At 39.9% G+C, this 22,244-nt stretch overlaps 2 protein-coding genes and 1 non-coding gene across 16 annotated transcripts; 1 reads left to right on the top strand and 2 right to left on the bottom strand.

The window, feature by feature from the left end:
• Positions 1-13: 13 nt before the first annotated feature.
• Positions 14-9,068, bottom strand: CkIIbeta (Casein kinase II beta subunit). Of its 10 annotated transcripts, none has more exons than NM_206692.3 (7): positions 8,915-9,068; positions 8,083-8,158; positions 7,701-7,803; positions 7,436-7,627; positions 6,593-6,782; positions 6,415-6,496; positions 14-1,608 (listed from the first exon to the last, which is right to left on the bottom strand). In NM_206692.3, exons 2-7 carry the CDS (start codon positions 8,152-8,154, stop codon positions 1,540-1,542), a joined length of 708 nt encoding a protein of 235 aa, NP_996415.1. In that variant the 5' UTR covers positions 8,155-8,158; positions 8,915-9,068; the 3' UTR covers positions 14-1,539. The 10 variants fall into 10 exon arrangements, with proteins under 10 accessions (NP_996415.1, NP_001245629.1, NP_542940.1 ...); NM_001258700.2 differs by lacking the exons at positions 14-1,608; positions 8,915-9,068 and adding exons at positions 2,751-3,306; positions 8,322-8,722; NM_080762.4 differs by lacking the exon at positions 14-1,608 and adding an exon at positions 3,677-6,000.
• Positions 9,069-9,347: 279 nt separating this feature from the next.
• Positions 9,348-14,220, bottom strand: Karl. Of its 4 annotated transcripts, NM_001298208.1 has the most exons (5): positions 13,265-14,220; positions 12,498-12,830; positions 10,606-10,743; positions 10,417-10,540; positions 9,348-10,243 (listed from the first exon to the last, which is right to left on the bottom strand). In NM_001298208.1, the coding sequence occupies exons 2-5, from the start codon at positions 12,660-12,662 to the stop codon at positions 9,870-9,872; spliced, it is 801 nt and encodes a 266-aa protein (NP_001285137.1). In that variant the 5' UTR covers positions 12,663-12,830; positions 13,265-14,220; the 3' UTR covers positions 9,348-9,869. The 4 variants fall into 4 exon arrangements, with proteins under 4 accessions (NP_001285137.1, NP_001285138.1, NP_572748.2 ...); NM_001298209.1 differs by lacking the exon at positions 13,265-14,220 and having other exon boundaries at positions 12,498-13,113; NM_132520.4 differs by lacking the exon at positions 13,265-14,220 and having other exon boundaries at positions 12,498-12,757.
• Positions 9,824-10,805, top strand: asRNA:CR44962 (antisense RNA:CR44962). Of its 2 annotated transcripts, none has more exons than NR_123874.1 (3): positions 9,824-10,148; positions 10,398-10,519; positions 10,580-10,805. The 2 variants fall into 2 exon arrangements; NR_123875.1 differs by having other exon boundaries at positions 9,824-10,253.
• Positions 14,221-22,244: the final 8,024 nt, after the last annotated feature.

Below are 22,244 nucleotides of genomic sequence, written 5' to 3'. Positions count from 1 at the left end.
TAACAACACTTTTCGTTTTTCTTCATCTTTATTGTTTTCTCCTCATTCGCTGGCATCGAAATTCATTATCATTTCATTTCCTTGCTCAACATTATCAACCTTATCTCTGCTTTTTGCTATATAATTCCTGCGATAACTGCATTATCATCATCTTACGCCAACTGCTTTCTCTCATTTTTGTTTTTTCTTGTTTTAATCTTAATTATTCTTAAATACATTAAAAAAATACATAAAATATTTTGTTGGTTTCCGTTTTGTTTTGTTTGTTGTTGTTCTTGTTTGTTTTCAATATCAGTTCTGTTCTCGTTTTCGCATTTGATCTTGAATTTAACGAACTCGGGAATAGCGGCGATTTTGACCCCATCGAAGAACTTAACAATTTCTTGGCTTCGCTGGTGAGTGAAAACAACTGAATTTCCGGTTTCGCTCAATTTAAACCCGATTCGAATTTGGGAACAGGTCTGGATTTGTGTGGGTGTATATGTTCTCTATGTCTGTGTGTGTGTGTGTGTGTTGTGTGTACATATATAAATAAGCTAACGGTATATTGTTTATATGTTTATGTATATGTATTTCTATATAAGTATATGCACTCTCAGATTTCGAAAGGGAACGCCGAACGATTTCGCATTCGAATTCGGGTCACGTTCAGTTTTGAATTTTTGTTTTCTGTTCTTATTGTTTTTGTTGTTTGTAGATTTTCTGCATTCAGCAGCTTTCGATATATCCAAGTTTTTGAAGTAGTAGTAGTACGCTTTGAAGAGGAAGCAAACAGGCTGGGCGATTCGAAATCGAAATGGACTCTTTGCGGGCAGGAGGGAAGTATTGGAAATGAGGGAACAAAGGTGGGTGGGTATACGGCCACTTGACTAAATATTTTAAAGATACTATATATCTAAATCGGTTTAGCCCCTTTCATTTCACTTAATAAATAAAATGCAAAGAATATAGTTGACGACACCTGTTCAGTGTGACCAGCGTAAAAAGTAATCTAATAACTCTCAAATGAGAAACAAATTTTCAAAAATTCTCTAACACAACATCAAATATTTAAAGTACAAGTATAAATAGTTTCATATTTGAAGTGCGTCAACTTTAAAGTAGCACATTTGATGCACTCGAATGTTAAATAGGGAAATAATAACAAATCTTACAATAATTTTAGGATCGAAAACTACAAAACATGGGAATAATAATGCATTACTCAATTTTGTACTTGTTATTAGATTAGTTTTTACCTTTGCGTTCAAAACTCTGGACACACTGCACCTGATCCCACTTTCCTTCTTTTTTCGAACAGGAGCTGACTGTGTGTGTGTGTGTCTGTATGTCTGTATGCGTTTTACTGGTGACTTGTTGTTGTTGTTTTTGGATCCAGCGTTGAAGATTTTGATGTTGGTCCTCCTGTCTATATCCAAATTGTTTTCCTCAGTGTGGGCCGCCCTGTATGTGTGTATGTATCTGTATCTGTATCTGTGTCTGTATTCAGGTGTGTGTGGGTGTATCGGCTGCTGGACTGCTTGGCTGCACTGCTTGCGCTTAGAGGCGCTTGGGCACCGTATCGGCATTATTCTCAGGCTCTTCGTCCTTGGGCGGCTGACCACGTTGCTGCACGGGGATCAGCGAATTACCATTATGAAATCGGATCAGATCATAGCGAATGGTTGGAAAAACAAGCGATAAAAAAAAAACACGCGTACAGGAAAAAAAACGTGGAAGATAGGAGAAAGTAGAAAAAGAAAGCGGAAGAGAAAGAAGAAACACACACATCAATATCAATTCAATCAATTGTGGGAGTAAGTTGGTGTAAATACAACCGTCTTTCCAATTTCGCCAGAATCAAAATTAGTGCAAATAAGTTTTTTGAACATTTTTATAAATTCTGAATCGAAAGAGTAATATTGTTTTAGTATTTACATGTTGGGGAATGTTAATTTGAATGCAAAACTAAAAATTATGAGCTTAATTTTTGAAAAAGTTGCTCTTTAGATGAAGCATTTGTTTCTTTTTGAATGTTTTGTTAAATGTATGAAATAGTACAATTGCATTATTTCGAAATTGGAAAACGGGTTGAGATTATAATGGCATGGAATGGCATCAGGATATTGATCTGAACCGTGAATGTCTATACCAAATGAGTTGGCCGAGCCAACGGAAAAGTTCCATGGAAAATCCGGGAAAACGGAGCGGTGATATGAGTGTCCTTCTAAATCTCCAAATTCTGAGAAATCTTCATTATGTGTGTGTCTCTGCGTCTCTGTGTGCTTCAATTTATTTTCCAATTGTGTTGTTTTATCTCAAAATTTCTCGAAATCTCTAGAGATTTAAATAGTTTAGGCTAATTTTTTAAACGCAACAAAAATACAGAAATGTCAACAGTGTACTTTAAAAATGCATTTGCTTTGTAATGCATGTTTTTTTTATAATGTTAGACATAAATGAATAGATTTTTGAGAAATTCTGCAAAGTTGGTTCAAAAACTATATATTAAGTGATTAAATTCTTTTTGATTCTATTCTATTCTATTCTATTAATTCTTTTTGAAATAATATTATTAAATCTCTAGAGTTTCCGCCCTCCCAGGTGTAAGTGTAGGGCCTGTGAGTTTCGGGAGTTAGTGTTTTTTATGTCCATGGAAATGGAGAAGCAAGCAGTTCCGAACTAACTGTAAATATGTATGTGTGTTAATGGCGGTTGAGGTGCATGACTGGACCCATTTAAGTTGTTAATAAAAAAAATCAATAATGTATAAGTTCAGCATATTTATTTGTTCACATAATTGTTCATTGCCATATTCGCATCACATTCGCATTAGGATCGGCTGCTAAGCAGGTCATTTGTCGAGATATATAAATTAAAATTGGGTCAGGCGGTTGCTGCAGCAGACAGCTTCTGTAAGCACAGGTAATATAAAGCAGTGTATCGTCGTTGCTGAATGGATCGAGATATATTAGCAGTAGAACTTCTCCAACTCGAATTATTTCGTGGCTCTCTGCCTAAACAATTCTTAAAAATATATGTTTGATAAACTCATTATTCTCGTCGAACTGGCAATCCTAAAGTAACATCTATTTTTCAGACACTAAAAAATATCTGGCAACACTACATTTTAATCTGTCAAACTGATTGCTGTCTTCTTTTTTTTTTAGCTTTTGAACATTATTTTTGCAACTTTAGGACTCGAAATATGCAATTTCTGTTTGAGTTAAAGAAGTTCGTCTATGGAAAATGAATTAACGACGATCACTCGGCCTCTGCCTCGGGATCAGGACGACTCAGGATCTCCTGGCAGAGTGCAATGTAGTCCTTGAGGAATTGCAAAAAGCGAAGCATATGGAAAAGTGAAATCAAATTAAAATGGTACACGAAAATACCCATGAAACATAAAACACTGCAGTGACAGACATATTACAATCCTTGTGCGTGCGTATCGAAAATCTTACACGGAAACAATGGGTGCAGCCACTCACAATTCTACAAATCAATTACGTTTAAAACAATGGGCCCGATGGAAAATATAAACAAGTGTTAGTAAAGGGCATAGCGGCATTTTTTTATGTTTGGAATGAAAAGAAAAAGATTTTCAAAAAATAAATTTAGTATTTTCTTGATTGTGGGACGTTCAAATGAGGGATTACTCTAAATCGAAGAGGCGCGAAATGATAGACTGCGTTTTGTATTAAATATCAGTTTCGTTTTTATTTTAGTTATTGTTATTATTACTTTTGTTCTCCATTATTTTCATTTCTCGTTTCGTTTTATTTTCTCATCAATTAATTGTAAACAGTTTTCTGCACACGCCAGATTAACTTATCAACGGTCCTCGGCCTTTCTATCGATCTCTATATAGATTTTCATATATATATATATATATATATTTATTTATACTTTATTTCTAATTTTCTTAAAAAACGTTCTTCACTTCACGACTTATTGTTTGTGTGTTTTTTGTTTTGCGTTCTCCTAATTACGCAAATATTCATATTGATCTTAACAAAAAAAAAAAAAAAAAATCAAATTCAATTAATTCGTTTTGGCAGAAGAATTTCTATTCTCTACATTATTACAAATGGGTGAAAATGCTTTTGCGCACTACATACAATACGTTTAGAGTTAAGAATTAGAAAAAGAAAAGAACAACAAGGGGAGGGCGATTTGAATTCAGTAGAATTAGAAATGGAAAAGTTTCCAATTTTGGACCCTTAAAAAACTAAACTATACCGATTAATGCCGCTACAACTGGAACAAAGCCAAAGCTATATATGTATTATGTACGTTTCGTTATTTTCTTTTTTTTTTGTATTCTTTACTTTACTGAACGAACACAAACAATCCGCAACGAAATTTAATGCTGGCTTCACATATCAATTTATTTATCATTCGTTTTCTTATTGCGCTTTTGATTGATTGTTGAACACTGCTACAAGTTTGTTATTGCTTCTGGGAACGATAGGGCAACACTTGCCGTAACTATCGGTTGGATAACAGTGTGTGCACATCATGGAAAAGGGATCCTTCTGCCATTGTTTTGCTTTCCGCTTGTCCGTGCATGCTCATGAGTGTGTGTGTGGGTGTGTATGTGTACTTGTTTCATTGTGTGTGTGTCTGTTGGAATTTTGGGGCTTGATTCGTTCGGTTCGTTGCTCGTGTCCTGCTGCCAATCTTCATCCTCTTCTTCGATCCACATCCTTATGTTCCAAGTGGTTGCTTTTGCTTCCGTTCATTTGCATTCATTCTGTGTATGGGTGGGTGTTGGTATTAGGGGGGTCATGCGGTATCTATGTGTGTGAGCGCGTCGATGTGTGTGTGTAAATCAGTGGGTGAGTGAGTGGGTGTTCGGTTGGATGGGGATGACTGTACTGTATGTTTTTGTTGGTTTCATTAATTTTCGTCTACTTCTTTGGGAGTTGGGGTTCCGGTAACTTCTTTCCTTAAGTAGGGATCTTCTTGCCGGCCACTACTTTGGGAATCTTCGCGCGTTTGACTGGCGCTTCGGGCTATGGAATTTATACAGGGTTTTTATTTGCGTTGTCGTTTACATAAATGCTGATCGTTATTTGTGTTCTTTATTATTTGGAAGTACTATGTTGCTTATATCGTTGTTTTCTCTACTTTAAATTAGTTTCTTTTTACCTATCGCTCTACTTCTAACTCTCTCTCTCTCTCTCTCTCACACACTCTCTTTTTCTGTCTAATTCGAGTATCCTTTTTGTTTGTTTTATTTCCTTCTTTTTATCTTTTTTTGGTCAAGTGTTGCACTGCCTGTGTCTTAAAATGTTACACAAAACATACATACATACATAAAATGTGAGGAAACGAACATATAAAAACACATACATAATTGGTTAATTGACTGAAGAAAATAATATATATATATATAAGCGTGTGTGTGTAGGCGTTTGTGGGTGTGTGTGTATTTGAGAGTTATGCTTGTAGTCCTTGAACTTAAACTTCAATGCGAAGGATATTCTGCTCAGCGGTAACATTCAAATTTAACATAAATACATGTTTCTGAATGAAGTTTAGATTAATAAGAAGTTGCAGTGTTTTAAATAAAAATCAACATCGCATGAAGTTTCTCATGTTTTGAATGTTTATGGGCTCTAAATAAATATGCGTGTTGCTGTGTGTCCTTTTAACTATTTTGTTTTGTTATACAATTTCTTCTGTTTCTGTTTCTTTTCATTTTGAAATACAAACGCAGTTGGTTTTTGTTTTTTGTGTTGTTTTTTTAGTTTTTATATTTATATAAATGAAACTTTGCGCCCAGCGTTTAAAAACCTCAATACAATTGTCTCTCCGTCTCTCAGTGTGGCTGTTGTTGTTGTTGTTGTTGTGTGTTGCTGTCTATCGGTCTTCCCGTTGTAAACTATCATTTCAATTTATGTTTTTGTTTCGTTTACATGCAGTTAAATGGATTGTTTGTTGTTGTATTCGTGCGTATGTGTTTGTGTTGTAGTATTTGTTGTTGTTGGTGGTGTATTTATTTTATTAGTTTTTCTACACCCAATTTTAAGAATCGATCGATTGGAACGATCGATAATATATCGATATTTTGGTTTTATGTTTGGTTTTATTCAGACAGGCAGAGACATGATTGTATTCATAATCATATTCAGGTTCAGGTTGTCGATCGGATTTTATGGATGTTTGATTTGATTTGGTTTGGTTTTTTTTTGTGGTGGTGGTGGTGGTTGGTTTGGTGGTTTTGTATGTGTGGGGAGAGAAAACAAATAAAAAAGATATAATATATTTATATGCTTAGTAGTTGAATGATCCCTTGGTGGCGTTGTGTTTTTTTTAGTCAATATATAGAATTTTAGATTCCAAAATAAAATACAACAAAAAAAGATGAGAGAGTGGGGTAAATGGTGGAAAGGATACTAATAGCTAGTTATTAAGTTTTAAATTTACCGCTCGTAGTGGCATTTTAAAATTGGCTGCTGCCTGCAGCTGAATTTGATAAGCTAAGCTGTGTATTTTAAATCCATATAGCCTATGTATGTGATGATCAAGTTGACGTCGTATCGGGCACATAAAACAAAAGAGCATATTAACAATGTGCATATACAGTAATGGGTATAAATCTTACCTTGGAACAAACTGATTAGTAGGACGCTTGGGACGATATTCGGGATGCACCATGAAGAGCATGTGTGGAAATCCAGTGCCGAAATAGGCGCCATCGGTATGGTGGTGACGCGACGATTTTGGTGTGTACACGTCAATGCACTTGGGGCAATAGGTCTTAACCATTGCCTCGCCGGGGATGTCCGACAGACCTGAGGATAATAATCAAAGGATTAGACCACTGGCAGAGCAACTAGCAACTAGAAAAAGTCAGAATTCATCGGTGAAATCTGGTACAAACATATTTAACCTGATTTAACTCAACATGATATCCATCATGATCATTTATCATTAATAGCAGAAATGTTTACAAGGCTCGTCTAGCCACTTTGGCCTAGTTAATTTTCACAGAAATTGAGGGACCTTGTTTAGTGAAACCCTATCTTGCATTTGTGCATGCATTTGATTCAGCATTGCTTTATTTGATCGTTAACAACGTTTAGGGAAGTTTCGGTAAGAATTTATTGGAGATCGGGAAGCGTTGCGAAGGTTTTAACTAGGGCAAGCCAAGCCAGACAATTAAGGTAGAATTTCTATTAAGAATGCGTTGTTTTTTTCTTGGTGTAAGATTTCATGGGAAAGCCCCAATGATATGCTATTCAGGAAACTCAATTAGAAGTTGTGCCAATAATCGCGTTGATAGTTTCTGGCTATGTAATTACTAGGCAGAAAAGCACGAGGTTCCTCGTAGATATGTTGTTTTTTTTTTTTTTTTTTAGATTACAATCAATTACGCGCAGAAAGATTCGCAACTATGTTTGTTAGCTATAGGTAAGAGCGATTGATCAAGGATCTGGTTACGCACCCAATGGCAGCATGGGCTGACTTTCACAGTAGACACGTGGACAATGTCCGAAATCGCCAGTTTGATATTTCTCGATCATTTGAGCGATGCCGCGATTTGTTAGTATATATCTGGCGTGTATGAGGCCGTAGAGCATCTCGGCGGCCTGCTCGGTCATGTCGGACTGCAGTGGATTGTCCTCGAGCTCGTCCTCTGTGGATGGTAAGGCGCATTAGCTATATACATTACAATTTTGGATATGGGTAACAGCCCATTCTAAACTTACCCGGTTCCAAGTCCAAGATCATGTCCAACGCTTGCCGATAGTTGGGTACCTGCTCATTTAAACCAGTTAAATTGAATTTATCCTGTATGTAGTCCTCATCCACCTGGAATCAAAAGCGTATGCAATTAGGATCTGTACTGGAATATACTGTCATATATCCACTATATCGTGTGTTATCTGGACATGTGTGTACAGTTGGGCTCGGTATTGCCCCACCTTGCGGCACACACGCACACACACACACACACACGCGCGCGCAAAGGCAGAGATTGAGGGCTGCACTTTGCAATTGTTGCACTTATAGCGCGCGCTTAGATAACGCGATTACAGCGAAGAACGCGGGTAATTCGTCGTTGATGCTGATATGATGATGATATCTCACCTCGCAGAAGAACTCATTGCCACGAAGTCCACAGAACCAGGTGACCCAGGAGACTTCCTCGGAGCTGCTCATTTTGCTGCAAAGATAAGCGAATGGAGTTGCTAATTCATATTTTCATCGTTTTTTTTTTGCTGACAAATTATCCTGCACACGCATACCACACATGCACACCGCACTCTCACACACACAGGCAATCATGGCACACACACTGGGACAAACGCTCACGCACTATTACATACATTAAGGGGATTATTTTGCGTAATTTGGGCTGGCGTGCGAAATTTATTGTTAAAATATCTTGGAACGGAATCTTGGCACTTTCTTGTCTACCCCACCCCCCCTGCTTTCTTCACGTTTCCTTTTGGTTCCGCTTCTTGTTGCTCGCACAAACCACACTCTCTTTTTCCGCTTTTTTCTTCTTTCCTCCTCTTTTTTTTTGGTTGGATTGGCCTTTTGGGGTTTTTGTTTTCGGTTTTCCGTTTAATTCGCGTTGCTTGTACAATGTTACTAGTTTTCGGTGATCGCACCGTTGAAATTCGTGTGGTCGGGGGGCATAAAAATAAATTTTTATACTCGTATTGTGACAATTGACAAGCGCTCATACAAAATGTGCCGAGCAGCAAGAAGAAGCACACACTGTTGGAAATTGAGAAAAAAAGAGACACATATACAGGGGCCACCACACGCACACAAGCAAACACGCACACCGCGAAGCGCACATAGGGACGTGCACACACGCACGCCTTTACACCGATGAGCGCAATCCAACGCACACCAACTTGCTATTCTGTATTTTTCCCGCTGCGGCTATCTTCCAGTGGCCAGCACTCACCCAAATTGTTAATAATTACTCAAATTGATCGACTTTTGTACTGCAGCTGAACCGGTAAAGGCAAATATTGTAGCGAAGACGATGATATCAGGTATGCAATCTCGACTATCGATTACCGCTGTCCTGCGCTGTCCGCAGGCGATTGCCAATCGATGTGGCGCCGTGTCATCGCTAAGCGATGTATCGGCTAATCGGGATTGCGCGTTTCGCAACACTGGTTCGGAAAAGCAATTAACCAAACAAAACGCGGAATTATTTGTTAAATAAGCAAATCAAGCCAAATATTAAAATATTGTTTATTACCAGCATTTAGTTGGCTGTTTTGCCATTTGTCAAATAATTTACCGATTGCAGCTAGCAATATTTTCTTACAACTACTTTAAGGTATTATTTCGTTTAGTTGTATGGTAACACTATGTTGAAAGTTTGAAATGTTTGAAAGTGCTTATTTAAATTTGTATTATTGACAAAATAAATCGGGTTTTCGTATAATATTTTCTCTTAGTTGATTGATTAGACTAATAATACAAGAACGAGCGATAAACCCACTGCATGCATTTTAAGCGCAATCGCTCGAAAGATGTCAGAGTGAGAGCGAAGCGAGTTGCGAGCTTAAGCGAAAAAGCGAGAGCAAGGCCTTATCGCTTCAACTCGCTCAGGGCGTACGATTGTTTTGTTATATTCTGCGCTATATTACCGTTTATTTTCAAAACACACGTTATTTTGTTTTGTCTTGTTCCATTCTGTAAATAACCTTTTATATAAATTATTGAATTCGCCTTTTTCATTTCTATTTCAGTTAAGAGGGTGGACGACAGTTTTAACAGAAAGTTAATAGTTGCGCTTGATGCAAAAAATTCCTCGTCCGAATCCATCACGTTCACATTAATAACTAAAAGAGAGCAATGTAGCTCGTTTCTCGCTTAGCTCTTACTCTGCCATCGACTCGCTTTGCTCACAGCTTCTCGCTTTGCTCATAGCTTCTCGCTTCGCTACTAGCGCGCACTCTGCCGTCAGGCTTATTGATAATTTTGAAGATTTCCTTGGCTCTCTTGCGTCCATTCACAACATAGGCCAGTGGATCGTCGCGACTAGATTCCATTAGATTGTCGCACGATTCCTGCCCGATGTTAAACATAAAGGATGTGTCGATATCCTGCGGCAACTTGCCGCGCAGAAAGCTGATCTCGTTGTCGGCCAACGATGTTTTCCGCGACAAAAGCAGGGCGGACAGGTAACGTGGTTGCTTCTTCTTCTCGGCGCAGTGCATCACCAGGCCCCAGGTGTCGTAGTCCGTGTCCAGAACGTATGTGTTGTAGATGCCCTCATCTGCAAGGAGGTACATATAGAAACGAAAATACTGCTTAAAACATATATTAAACCCGGGCAGATCGAATTACTCTTTGGCATAGTAATTACCAAACTACTTCAAACGTATCACAACTACATTTTGAATAGATTTTCGTTTTGAATTTGATTGTAGAAACATTTCCATCACTCACATATGTCCTCCGTGTGCTGCCAATGTCCTGGCTCTTGGAATTTGGGTATCATCCAGGTGATGTTGCCCACGAGCTTCTCGCGCAGCGGATCCTCCGCAAATATGTAGCTAAAGTTCATCGTTATCTAATTTAAATTGAGGTATTGAGGTATAATTTGTAATAGGGATAAAGGTCCTTGCTGCCACTCACATGCTGATCCTCTTTGGAAAAGGAAAAGTGACTGCGCATGCACGCGTACTCCGGAAGTTCCTCTGTGGATGCGTAATACTGAACCACGTGCCAACAGCCCATCATGCGCTCCAAATCGAAGTTCTTAATGGCTCCCACCTAAACGGAAAATTAGTTCCATAATAAGTTAGATATGTAAGTAATTTAGAGGAGGTCTTTATAATGTTGTATAATATAATATATAATGTAATCTATAATGATAAAGATCTATTATACTTTATGATAGGAGTTTTTTTCTATTACCTATATATATATACATTAGACAGCGAGGGTTTCTGGTTAAGATTCACATACATATCTTATATTTATAATAACTCTTGAGACAGTCGTGCTTTTTAATGGGTATTTAAAAACCCTGGTGTACGATCATTATTATGATATTTGAGAGGTCAGGGCTGCTAATAAATATGCCCAATAAACGTTAAGACCACAAATGCATCTTGGCTATAATCCCAATTCAACTTAGCTAGCTGCATGTGTGTATTTACATTGTTTGCCCTGGCGACCACAAAACAAAACAAACTTCGGTTGGTGAAAGAGTCGAAGAAGCGACAGACGACGAAAGCCGTTAGCGCTGTCACCGTGATTGACTACTGACAGTTCATTGAGAAGTCAGTATGGCCGTCCCTCTCTCTGCACCGCTGTTGCCGTCTCTTTCGCTGTTTTGCAAGTCGCGACGCGCAGACACGAGATGCAGACGCAAGACAGCCTCTGATTGATGCGCCTCAAAAGCGCATTGCACCGCATGTGCCCCCCCCCCCCCCCTTATCCCCTTTTCACTGCACCCCCTCTTTCGGCACTGTCTTCCCGCCATCTCTTTCTTCGGGTCTCTACGTGCGTGTCTTTTGTCTATTATTGCTGATTGTTTTCTGACTTTTGGCTCGCTTTTCGGTGTTTGTATTCGTAGCAGTATTTGTCGAACTGCACCTGCATCAAAGTGCAATTGTCGCCGCCAACGGAGATGCAGACGATGAAGAGAGGGGAGTGAGAAGAAAGGGGACGGGCAGAGAAGAGAAGAGAAGACAAGACAAGACTCAGACGACGTCTGAGCCACTTAGAAAGTGTGATTGATTTTGGCATCGGTGTGAGCCCATTTCTTCTGCCTGGCTCTTTCTGCGCTCGCTTTATGTCCCATTCATTCTATTCGCTAGAGATGGAACGTTCCCGTCAATCGTTGGATGATTTCCAGTGGGGCAGGACACAGGAAAGTCTATTATAAGACCCATAGTACTATTATAACCGAATATTATACTATCTTTGAGGTTAGAATTCATAGCTATTGCCACAGAGTCGTTTGATTTAAGGAAGTTCGACTGTAGGCGCTATTTTTTTTTTTGTACCAGCTAACTAGATGGTGCCATCACTAGCGACTTGAAATGTGTCACAGTGCGCCCGGCATATTGATGAGCCTTTGAGTTTGACTCGCTTTTGGGCTTGGATTTGAGATGCTTTCCTCCTCCGGCGGCTGTGCTTAGAATGAAATCGAATCGAAGCGTTGCCAAAGAAAGTGATCCAGTTAGAAGAGGCCGGGGACGTGACCAGGGACGGGAACCTGTACATCCAAAACTGCACCTGCGTCCGACTATCTAATGGATTGCCTCGACTGTCTGCCGTTCTATTCGCTTAGCCAAATTCATCGCCCGAAGGTGACCTTAATATCTGGTTGGTTGGTTTGAAACAAGTGTTGTTATTTTCTCTAAGTCATAATTTGAATTTCATAAGGGGCTTTTTACTCAGCAAGATTACATCTCTATCAAGAGTCTGAGTCATAGTATGAACCACATATATGTATATTTATGCTCTACAATGTTTAGTTGACCTTGATAGGAGGGGCTAGTGGGTGATGTACTTACCTTGGGACACCGATTGCTGGGACCTGAGCGCCTCCTGGTTTGATAGGCATTGCTATTGTGTCGTGTCCACAGGTTGGCACCCACTGGTGCAAGCAAAACATCCAGGATAATTATGAGGACGGCGGTCAGTAGGAGCGATCCATTCCTGCCCATGATCCTCTCCATTAATCCGGATGACGGTGAGCTACAATTATTTATTGTCGTTGATCTTCCGGCGGGTTCAGACGCTCGATCTCCGTTGCGCTGTAGCTGGAACTGTTTTCGATGGCACTGCGCCATCTCCGCGAGCAACATGCGACATTAGCAGTCAGCAATAAGTACACTCTAAAAAATCTTGGCACACAGTGGTGCAATAACTTTAGTTTTGGAAGTCTTGGAGATCTCAGTAAGTGCCATCACACTATTTAAGTGTCTTAATCTAGGGTTCTAAAGTATTCCTTGATCTTAAAATTATTTTTACTATTAAATATTGAGAGTTGTTTCTTCGAGTGCACAACAAATCGGAACGCAACGGATTCGGATGTTTTTGCGGATAAGGCGCCTTCTTATTGCCACAGAATTCTATGGGAATAGCTGTGGCTGGGTCATTATCGGGTAGCTGGAAATAAATGACATTACTGAGCACTTGGCTCGATTTTAGCCATATATAGGAGTGGATTTGAGCGGGAAAAAGTAGCAGTTGTCGTGACATTTAATTACAATATAACCAATTAAATTATTTAAATAAAAAGTATACAATTTCAGAACCAAGATATGTTTTCCTACACCTTTCCATTACTTCCTGTAATCGCTAGCACCGAAAGATTAGCGGTTTTCCAAGGCGATGCCATCTCTTTTCAGCAGTTTAATATTGGAACTTAATCAGCCGCCGTTCCATTTCCCCTTGCTCTCAAGAGCGCGGGTGAGTTAGTCGCTCTTATCAATTATAACGTCCGTTTGCCAGTAAAGTCCAGTCAACGCCTTCCAATGCGCACATACCTATGTATGTAAGCATATACATACACATATTTGCAGGCTTGTATGGAAATATATAGAGTCTGGGGAACGGGAGTAGGTATTTTTGGCTGCATCTTGTTTTCACTTGTCGCATGGATGCAGATTTCCAGATTTCCAGGCAACTTTCTCGCCGCGGAGAGCGAAATTTTCGGGGTGGCGAAGTGGATGCGGAAAAGAGCGGGTGAGAGCGGGGAGCGTTGAGCGGTGGTGAGTGGAAACAGGAAACATTTTAATAGCCTGCAAATTTATTCTTTACGATCGCCAGAACGAACAGCGCGATCCGCTGGACACTTTCTCTTTATTGCGAAACGAGTTGCGCGGCATTTTCACGACCGGACTGGAATGAAACTGGACATCCTCGAAGGTTGCTACTTTTGCCGCCGCCGCCGCCGCTTCTTCTTCCGCCTGCGTCTGCAGTTTAGCTTCTTTTTAGCTTCGTCTTTTTTTTTTTGCTTTTTTCTCCCATTTCTTTTGGAGCCGTCTGGTTTTTTGTTGGCCAGCCCAAAAAAGCGGCGCAACTTTCGTCGCCGCATTGCGTTGCGATGCGTTAGCGGCCAGTTCCGGCTTCTACGGCAGCTCCTTCCTTGCCCCTTCCATCGCCTTTCTCCCACCATTCGCCACCCCCCTCTTCTCAGCACCACCTTCCGCCCCTTCGCAGACGCACCGAAGCGAAAAGCGGCTCTTAATGCGGCAGCGAGACGAAATGAAACGAACTAAAGCAACAAGTGCGCAATCGAAGAAATGTCGCCTGCTCCTTTCGCTCTCTAGCTCTCTCTATTTTCCACTCTCTCTGCACGCTTTTTCTCTCTCTCAAAATGGAGCTTGTGCGTGTGTGTGTGTGCCGGGATGAATGAAAACCAAGATCAAGGGCGGATGAAGGACAGGATCAGCGGGGAGGAAGATAGCGAAACCGAATAAGTAGGCCAACATTCCGAAAGTCCTTAACCCATATGTGGGCGAACATTTTGAAGCCTATTCAACTAAATAGGATATCATGAATATATTTAAATATACTTTCCAATTCGAATAATTTATTTTAAGCTATAATAAGCTACGTTAAAATAGTTAAAGGTTTATTAAAATGCTATAGAACTATTTGGGTATTCTTAAGTTCAGCTAAAGATATTTATTTTGAAATACCAAATCAGAAAGTGAGCTGGCTTAAACATTGTGAATTTAAATAAACCCTTCGTTTAATGTAATATTTTAAGCAATAGCACTTAAGTAATCGCCAGTTTCTCGCAGTGTTCTCATCCGGCTACCCATTGCGTTTTCTCAATGAACGACTCTGGCTGAGATCTTTTGGCCACGCCAGGCGATCATCCATCCATCCAAATGAAATGGCCACATAAATGGGGGTCTGTAGCCGGAATCGGAATGCCTCACTCACTGGGAGTGCCACACCCGAATCCGACTTCGAATTCGAGCTGCCATCCAAAAACTGAATGGGGCAACAGGTGGGGCAACTGAAAACTGAAATCTTTGCAGCCGGAATCGGAATCCACAGGTGAGCTTGAGCTGGAGCTTGAGCTACAGGTGACAGTCGACGGAATGTCTGGTGCGGTGCGGTGCGGTGTGGAATGTCAAACGTTTATTTGCCGGTAATTAAATTTGAAAATGATTTAAATTTCACCAGCGAATATTCCAAATTGGTCTTAACACTTTCTTTCGCAGCATCGCTGCGTTTGGTGTCTCTTTTTTTTTTTTGTTTTTTGTTGCCAATTGCCCACCCGCAACCCATCTAGCTGAGCCCCCTTCCCCCTCTTTTCGATGCTCCACCCATGGGCATATCCATGGGAGCAATCCGGCTGATTGGAGATTTGTTTTCTATTTGCAATTGATCGATGCTCGCCTGCCAAGCAATTCGCAACAACAGCCGCATAAAATGGCAAAAATAAAACGCAACAACAAATTGGTGGAATAAAAAAAAAAAAACAGAAAAGTTAGCGCAGAAATTGAGCTGGACGTTGTTGGATGGTGTCCACGTCCGGTGGGTTCGTTAATGGCATACCGAACTTGGGATCAGACCGATGGATTATGGTAGCAACTTTCAGCTGCCAAGACAATCGACCTTCTTGATTAGCGATAGGCAAATTTCTCGTTTTATTGCAAATATATATATGTACATATATATATTTTACATGGCCATTACTTTGAAGTTGAAGATTTCTACTAGTTGTGGTCACTTTACGTCTTAAAAGTAGCTTGGCAAGCTCATAAAGTTCACAAATATGGAAAACAAAAAAAAAAAAACAAAAATAAGATGGTTTAGATACACTAATTAATCTTATCTTAAACTTAAAACTTAACATTAATATATCCTACTAATTTCATTTTCATTTGTTTTGAATATGATATTTAAGCATATTTCCTCAATATTCCACTAAAATCTTGCAATTAGTTACAACTTGAACCCATTCGCGCAACTAAGCCAAGTTATTAAGATCTTGGGCCTTTGCAAGTAAATCAACTTTTACCCACTCGCGTCACTCGGCGCATGATTCTGGAGTGCAGTGGTGTCCATCAGCTGCTCCTCCACCAGATCTCGAGTGCGTGCGGCTGGGAAAGCGTGTGGGATTACTTGGAGTGCCACACTTGCTGCCACATGATACACCGTAGATCATGGCTAGTTTTCGCTGGCCGCTGGCTCAATTATGCAGAGACACAAGCTCGTAAATGCTGGAAAAACCGCGGTGAGGGGAATTTGGGTGGGGATTGGGGTCTTGGGGTCTGTGCGTGCCCTTCCCATGGCCACCATTCATCATCCGTCGTCCAAGATCGGCCGAAAAAGAAAGAAAAAAAAAAAACATAGCCCATCAAGTGGGTTCCGTTTTGTTTGCGCATGCGCGTCGCATTCAGCATCGATATTTCACGATCGTCGGTCTGCGGCTCAGACACTCGCATTTTTTTTTCATTTTTTTTTTTTTTTTACTATTTTTATGGCGATGGAGTAGAAAAATAAAAACAAAATGGGAAATATGGGGGAAGAGGATGGAGGCGACTTCGTGCTGCTATTTGGTGGTCCGCGATTTTGTTTTCATTTGGAAAGTGGGTGTGTTTGTCTAGCTGTCCGAATGGCCGAGCTTCCAGACTCCCCAGCCTCCCCATCCTCGCCAGACTTCCCAGCCTCACCAACTCGCAGACTGTGTCCCCTTCTCCAATGTCAACGCTGTGGTCACTACTTGGGCGCTTCGAGTCTGGGAAAATGCCTCCTCTGATGGACTGGGGTCAACTGAAAACTGAAAACTAAAAACTAAAAACTGAAATCTATGGGCCCGTAGAAAGGAAATGCGAGGAATGTCGTGAAAAAAACGAGGAAAGTGATCTACGATGATCTTCCTAATATGAGGGGTAAGTTCAACGCCAGTTAAGTGGCCCATCTAATTTACGATGACATTTTGCATGATCTTTAAATATTTGCACTGAGTATTTAACTATTTTTTGGGTTTCTAATTTACGAGTGAAAACTAAATTTATTATATACTTAACAAGTGAAATATTATACGGGGTCGAAGCAACTTTTAAGTGTGTGTAATTAAGCTGATATTTATCTGGCAATCTATTTTGCTCAGCAAAGTCTTGTATCTCTCATATTTAGAGCACAGTGTTAACCAACCCATCGATATGAAAGTTCAAGTTCTTCATCTCATTTCCCAGAAATAAAACTTTCATGGCGAGAATGTAGCTCTTAAAAGTATCCGAAAAGTGTATATATTGGTTTTTTTTTTTTTTTTTTTTTTTTGCGGAACTTTCATAACCGACTCGCATCGATCGATCGACGGATCGTACCCATCCAGCCATTCAGTCCGCACCTGAAATTCCATTCGATTTCCAGGCTAAAGATATGGCCGCAGGCCAAGATACTCGCTCGGATACTTGGGATGCCGAGATACGTACTCTCAGATACTCCGAAATACTCCCAGCCAGATACTCGAGGCACATGCATGCGTGTGTGTGCAGCTGGCTTAGATTGCCGAATTGCAAAGCGGATCGAAACGAATCGGATTGGATCGGATTGGATCGTATCATATCGTTTTGGAATCGAATGAAGTGGGCAAAAGGGGCTGTGGAGCCTGGGACTGGTTCGACTGAAGAATCTTTTTCGACAGCAGCTAATTGACTTTCAATGTTGTTTTATTTTTCTTTCGTTTCATTTCGTTTAATTTCATTTGAGCGTTGTCGAGGCGAGAAAGTGAAATTGATAGGCAGACAAGTGGCTCTCCCAGTGAATCGGAGCTCCAAGCACCAAAATGTCTGTCAGGCGGCGGGCATCCGATTGGGATTCTAAGGAGGCACTTTCTAAGCCTCCAAAGGCATGAGTTGGCACTGGCCGTGCACGGCGAGAAAATGTGCCATAATAGTGTACGGAATTCGAAATAAATCACTAATAGCTAGTTCCGTATTTGAAAGTGTATCTTTTGTAACACAATGAAAAATAAAATGAGGAGTAAACTACCAACATAATTTGTGCTTTTTTGGGGTTTCGTTTATATATTATAAGCATTATTACTGCGCTTTTCTCGCAGTGCAGCGTTGGCTGCGGACTTAACCCCATTCTGCTCGCTTGGGTGGCGGCTTCTTCTTCGCTTAATATTTCCACACCCACCGCGGACAAAAAGTGTCTTCTCATGGCCTAATGGCAGCTATTGCTACTGTTTGCTCTTGCCGCCTTGTGGCGGCGACACATGCTGCTGTTGCAGTTGCACTTGCAGCAATTGCTGTTGCTGCCGTGGCACTTGTTTTTTCTTTTTTTTTTTTTGCTGTCGGCATTTTCACTTTGGTCGATATCTTGCCATTGCCACCTTGTAACCCCTCTGGGCGCTGGCCAAACAGCCGAAAGGTTATAACAACAGCAGCAGCAGCGGCAGCAGCACGTTGCAGTTGCAGCAGCACGTTGCAGCAGCACGTTGCAGCAGCGGTAGCGGCGGCAGCAGCAGCAAGCGCGACAGATGACAAACGCAGGCTGTTTTGCCCGGCGATGATGAAGTGTCAATGCAATGAAAACTAAACCAATAAATTGTGAGAGCGACCCAAATAGTTGGCTAGAAAACCGGCGTGGCGAAGAGGATTTTGGCCCGTCAACTTATGTACATACATATGTATGTAGTATGCACATATGCGTATATGTATATACATATATGTAATGTATGTGTATGGGTGTACTATATGTTGCATTAGCTTCAGATGCAACGCAAGAACCGTACAATTCCGATGGACGTACTTCGACCTGCTCCACGGCGGCATCTTGGTTTCACCCAGACCTTTTGCAACGCAGCATAACAAACACATGTGGCACCACATTTGGTCAGCCAACAAGCCCACAAAATAAGAAGAAAAAAAAAAAAAAAAAACAGAAGAAGAAAATAAAAACGGAAAAAAAGTTGTGAGAAATTGAAGCGCAATTCAAGTCGGCGGTGGATGGTGAAAGTAACAAGATACTTTTAATAAGACATCTCGCGATGCCGCTTAAGATGCGTGAGGCGTGCGACCAGAAAAATCCAGCGAGTTACTGCCCTTCTTTATATGATATATGCCCATTATGCCAACCATGCCACCATGCCACATACTACATACATACATATATGTACACCATGTGCTGCACACGGTTCTATAGCTCAGATTTGGTATTGAATGCGAATGCGAATCACATGGATCATGCAAAATTGACCAAGTAATTGACCAAGTTAGCAGACGGTAGACGGCAGACTGAATGGCGCGTGTTACTTAATGTGTGCAATGCGCAGCGATAGACGCCACTTTCTGGCGGAACCGGAGCAGCTTTGGGGCACCAAACTGCCAGCACCGTCGTCCCCACCACTGGTGACTCCAATCGAAATTACTCCAATTTCGAAACGGGTCTTTTTGATCATATTTAGCAAACAGGAATGAATCGCGCAAGGTGGACGCGCCGTGGCGCCCCTAAAAACACAAAACCGCAAAGTGGAATTGAAATGGCGATGAAATGCCCGGAACGACATGGGATCGTCATGGGGCGGCACAGTGGGTCATTGGGTCATTAAAATGGCCATTCAGAGATATATTGCCTCCAATGTGCGCCACATCATCAAGTGTCGATTGATCGTGAAAACGTTAATTGAAAAATTTACGATTCATTCACGGTTCATTAAACATAATACTTCACATTAATTAACTTTTAACACTTACATAATGTAAGCCTTGAAAAGTTGATAATTTAATATATATATATATATTTCTTTTTGTAAATTAGGGTTTTGTGGATTAACAATAGTCGTATAGTTAAAAGAATAGCAGTTTTAAAGAGATAATATTCAATACTAACTATAACCATAAAAGAAATTATTTTATTACGAAAATTCGGAAAAAGGGTTTTTGAAAAAATCTCCTATTTGCGAAGAATCTTTTCATCATAACTTGTCTAAAAATGGTCATAACGATGAAACGATAACTGTTTTTTACAGCTTTTTACCAATACTAAATATCCCTATCATTTTTTGAAGGATTTTGAAAAATTAAATTTTGGGTCGATTTTCGCATTTTCGGTAAGGGGTAACATCATCAAAATTTGCAAAAAATGGGTAAAAAATAGAATTCCAATTTTTGAATACAGTTTGAATGGAAATTTAATTACGAGTTTAGCGAGATATGGCATTCCGTATTCAGACTCTTATTTTTAAAGTTATGGCCATAAAACAGTTTATTTTATTATGGAAATTCGGAAAATCGGTTTTTGGAAAAATCCGCTTTTTGCAAAAGGTCTATACATCGTAACTTGCCTAAAAATGGTCATAAAGATAAACCAATGACTGTTTTTTACAGCTTTTTACCAATACTAAATATCCCTATCATTTTTTGAAGGATTTTGAAAAATTAAATTTTGGGTCGATTTTCGCATTTTCGGTAAGGGTAACATCATCAAAATTTGCAAAAAATGGGTAAAAAATAGAATTCCAATTTTTGAATACAGTTTGAATGGAAATTTAATTACGAGTTCAGCGAGATATGGCATTCCGTATTCAGACTCTTATTTTTAAAGTTATGGCCAAAAAACAGATTATTTTATTATGGAAAATCGGTTTTTGGAAAAATCCGCTTTTTGCAAAAGGTCTATACATCGTAACTTGCCTAAAAATGGTCATAAAGATAAACCAATGACTGTTTTTTACAGCTTTTTACCAATACTAAGTATCCCTATCATTTTTTGAAGGATTTTGAAAAATTAAATTTTGGGTCGATTTTCGCATTTTCGGTAAGGGGTAACATCATCAAAATTTGTAAAAAATTGGTAAAAAATAGAATTCCAATTTTTGAATACAGTTTGAATGGAAATTTAATTACGAGCTCGACAAGATATAACATTCCATATTCAGACAATTATTTTTAACGTTATGGCCAAAAAACAGTTTATTTTATTATGGAAATTCGGAAAATCGGTTTTTGGAAAAATCCGCTTTTTGCGAAAGGTCTTTACACCATAACTTGCCTAAAAATGGTCATAAAGATAAACCAATGACTGTTTTTTACAGCTTTTTACCAATACTAAATATCCCTATCACTTTTTGAAGGATTTTGAAAAATTAAATTTTGGGTCGATTTTCGCATTTTCGGTAAGGGGTAACATCATCAAAATTTGCAAAAAATGGGTAAAAAATAGAATTCCAATTTTTGAATACAGTTTGAATGGAAATTTAATTACGAGCTCAACGATATATGACATTCCATATTCAGACTATTATTTTTAAAGTTATGGCCAAAAAACCTATTGATGTATTATGGAAATTCGGAAAATCGGTTTTTGGAAAAATCCGCTATTTACGAAGGGTCTTTTCTTCATAACTTGGCCAAAAATGCTTATAAAGATGAACCAATAGCTTTTTTTTACAGCTTTTTACCAATACAAACTGACAAAATCAATTTTTGAAGGATTTTGAAAACTCAATTTTTGGGTCCAATTTTGCATTTTCGGTAAGGGGTAACATCATCAAAATTTGCGAAAAATGGTAAAAAATTAAAAGGTCAAATTTTGAATGCCAATCGATTGGGAATTCAATTACGAGTTCAACGAGGTATGACAATTCATATTTTGACCAATAATTCCATTGTTCTGTATCACAGTGCTGACTATGTTCGGTCGAAAAAATCAGGAAACAGGCCCCACTGTGCCGTCTGGTTATCAATTGACTTCGTTGTCGCTGGTGTTGCAGTTGCTCATCCTATTATTTCAACGAGAGCAAGTGGCGCACAGTTGTTGTGCTTGTTGTTGCCTCAGTTGCTGGTGTTACAGTTTTTGTTGTTGCCTCGACAATGCCAAATGCGGCAGTTGGCAAAAATATTTTATGGAAAAGTGGAACAGTCGATGAAACATTACAAGGGGAGTCTGCATAAGAAAAGTCCAGGAAAAAGCCACGATATCTCTGCCGCACTTGGTTGTGTGTGTGTGTGTGAGTCAGTTTTTACGTATTCACTGCCACCCAAGCCGCCCAAGCCACCTTGCAACACCCAGTTGCCACCCACTTGGGGCGGCGCAGCGTGTGGCAATCGAAGGGCGCCCACACACGCATCTTCCCGCTGCTCGGCTTGATTGCTTACCACAACTGGAGCATGGGCAGTGGCCAATAATTGTGGAGTCCGCGTCTTGTGGGCTTGGTCAGTGGCAAGCACGCAGAAGGCAGGCGGCAGGTGGCAGGTGGCAGGCGGCAGGAGGGGAATAGAAAGTGCAAACAGTTAGAGGACTTGTGCCACATGCAATTGTCAACGAAGTCGTCTGCTGCT

The sequence above is a fragment of the Drosophila melanogaster genome, chromosome X (assembly GCF_000001215.4).
Source record: "Drosophila melanogaster chromosome X".
NCBI classification, from domain to species: Eukaryota; Metazoa; Arthropoda; class Insecta; order Diptera; family Drosophilidae; genus Drosophila; species Drosophila melanogaster.
This window is presented reverse-complemented; position numbering and strand designations above follow the sequence as displayed.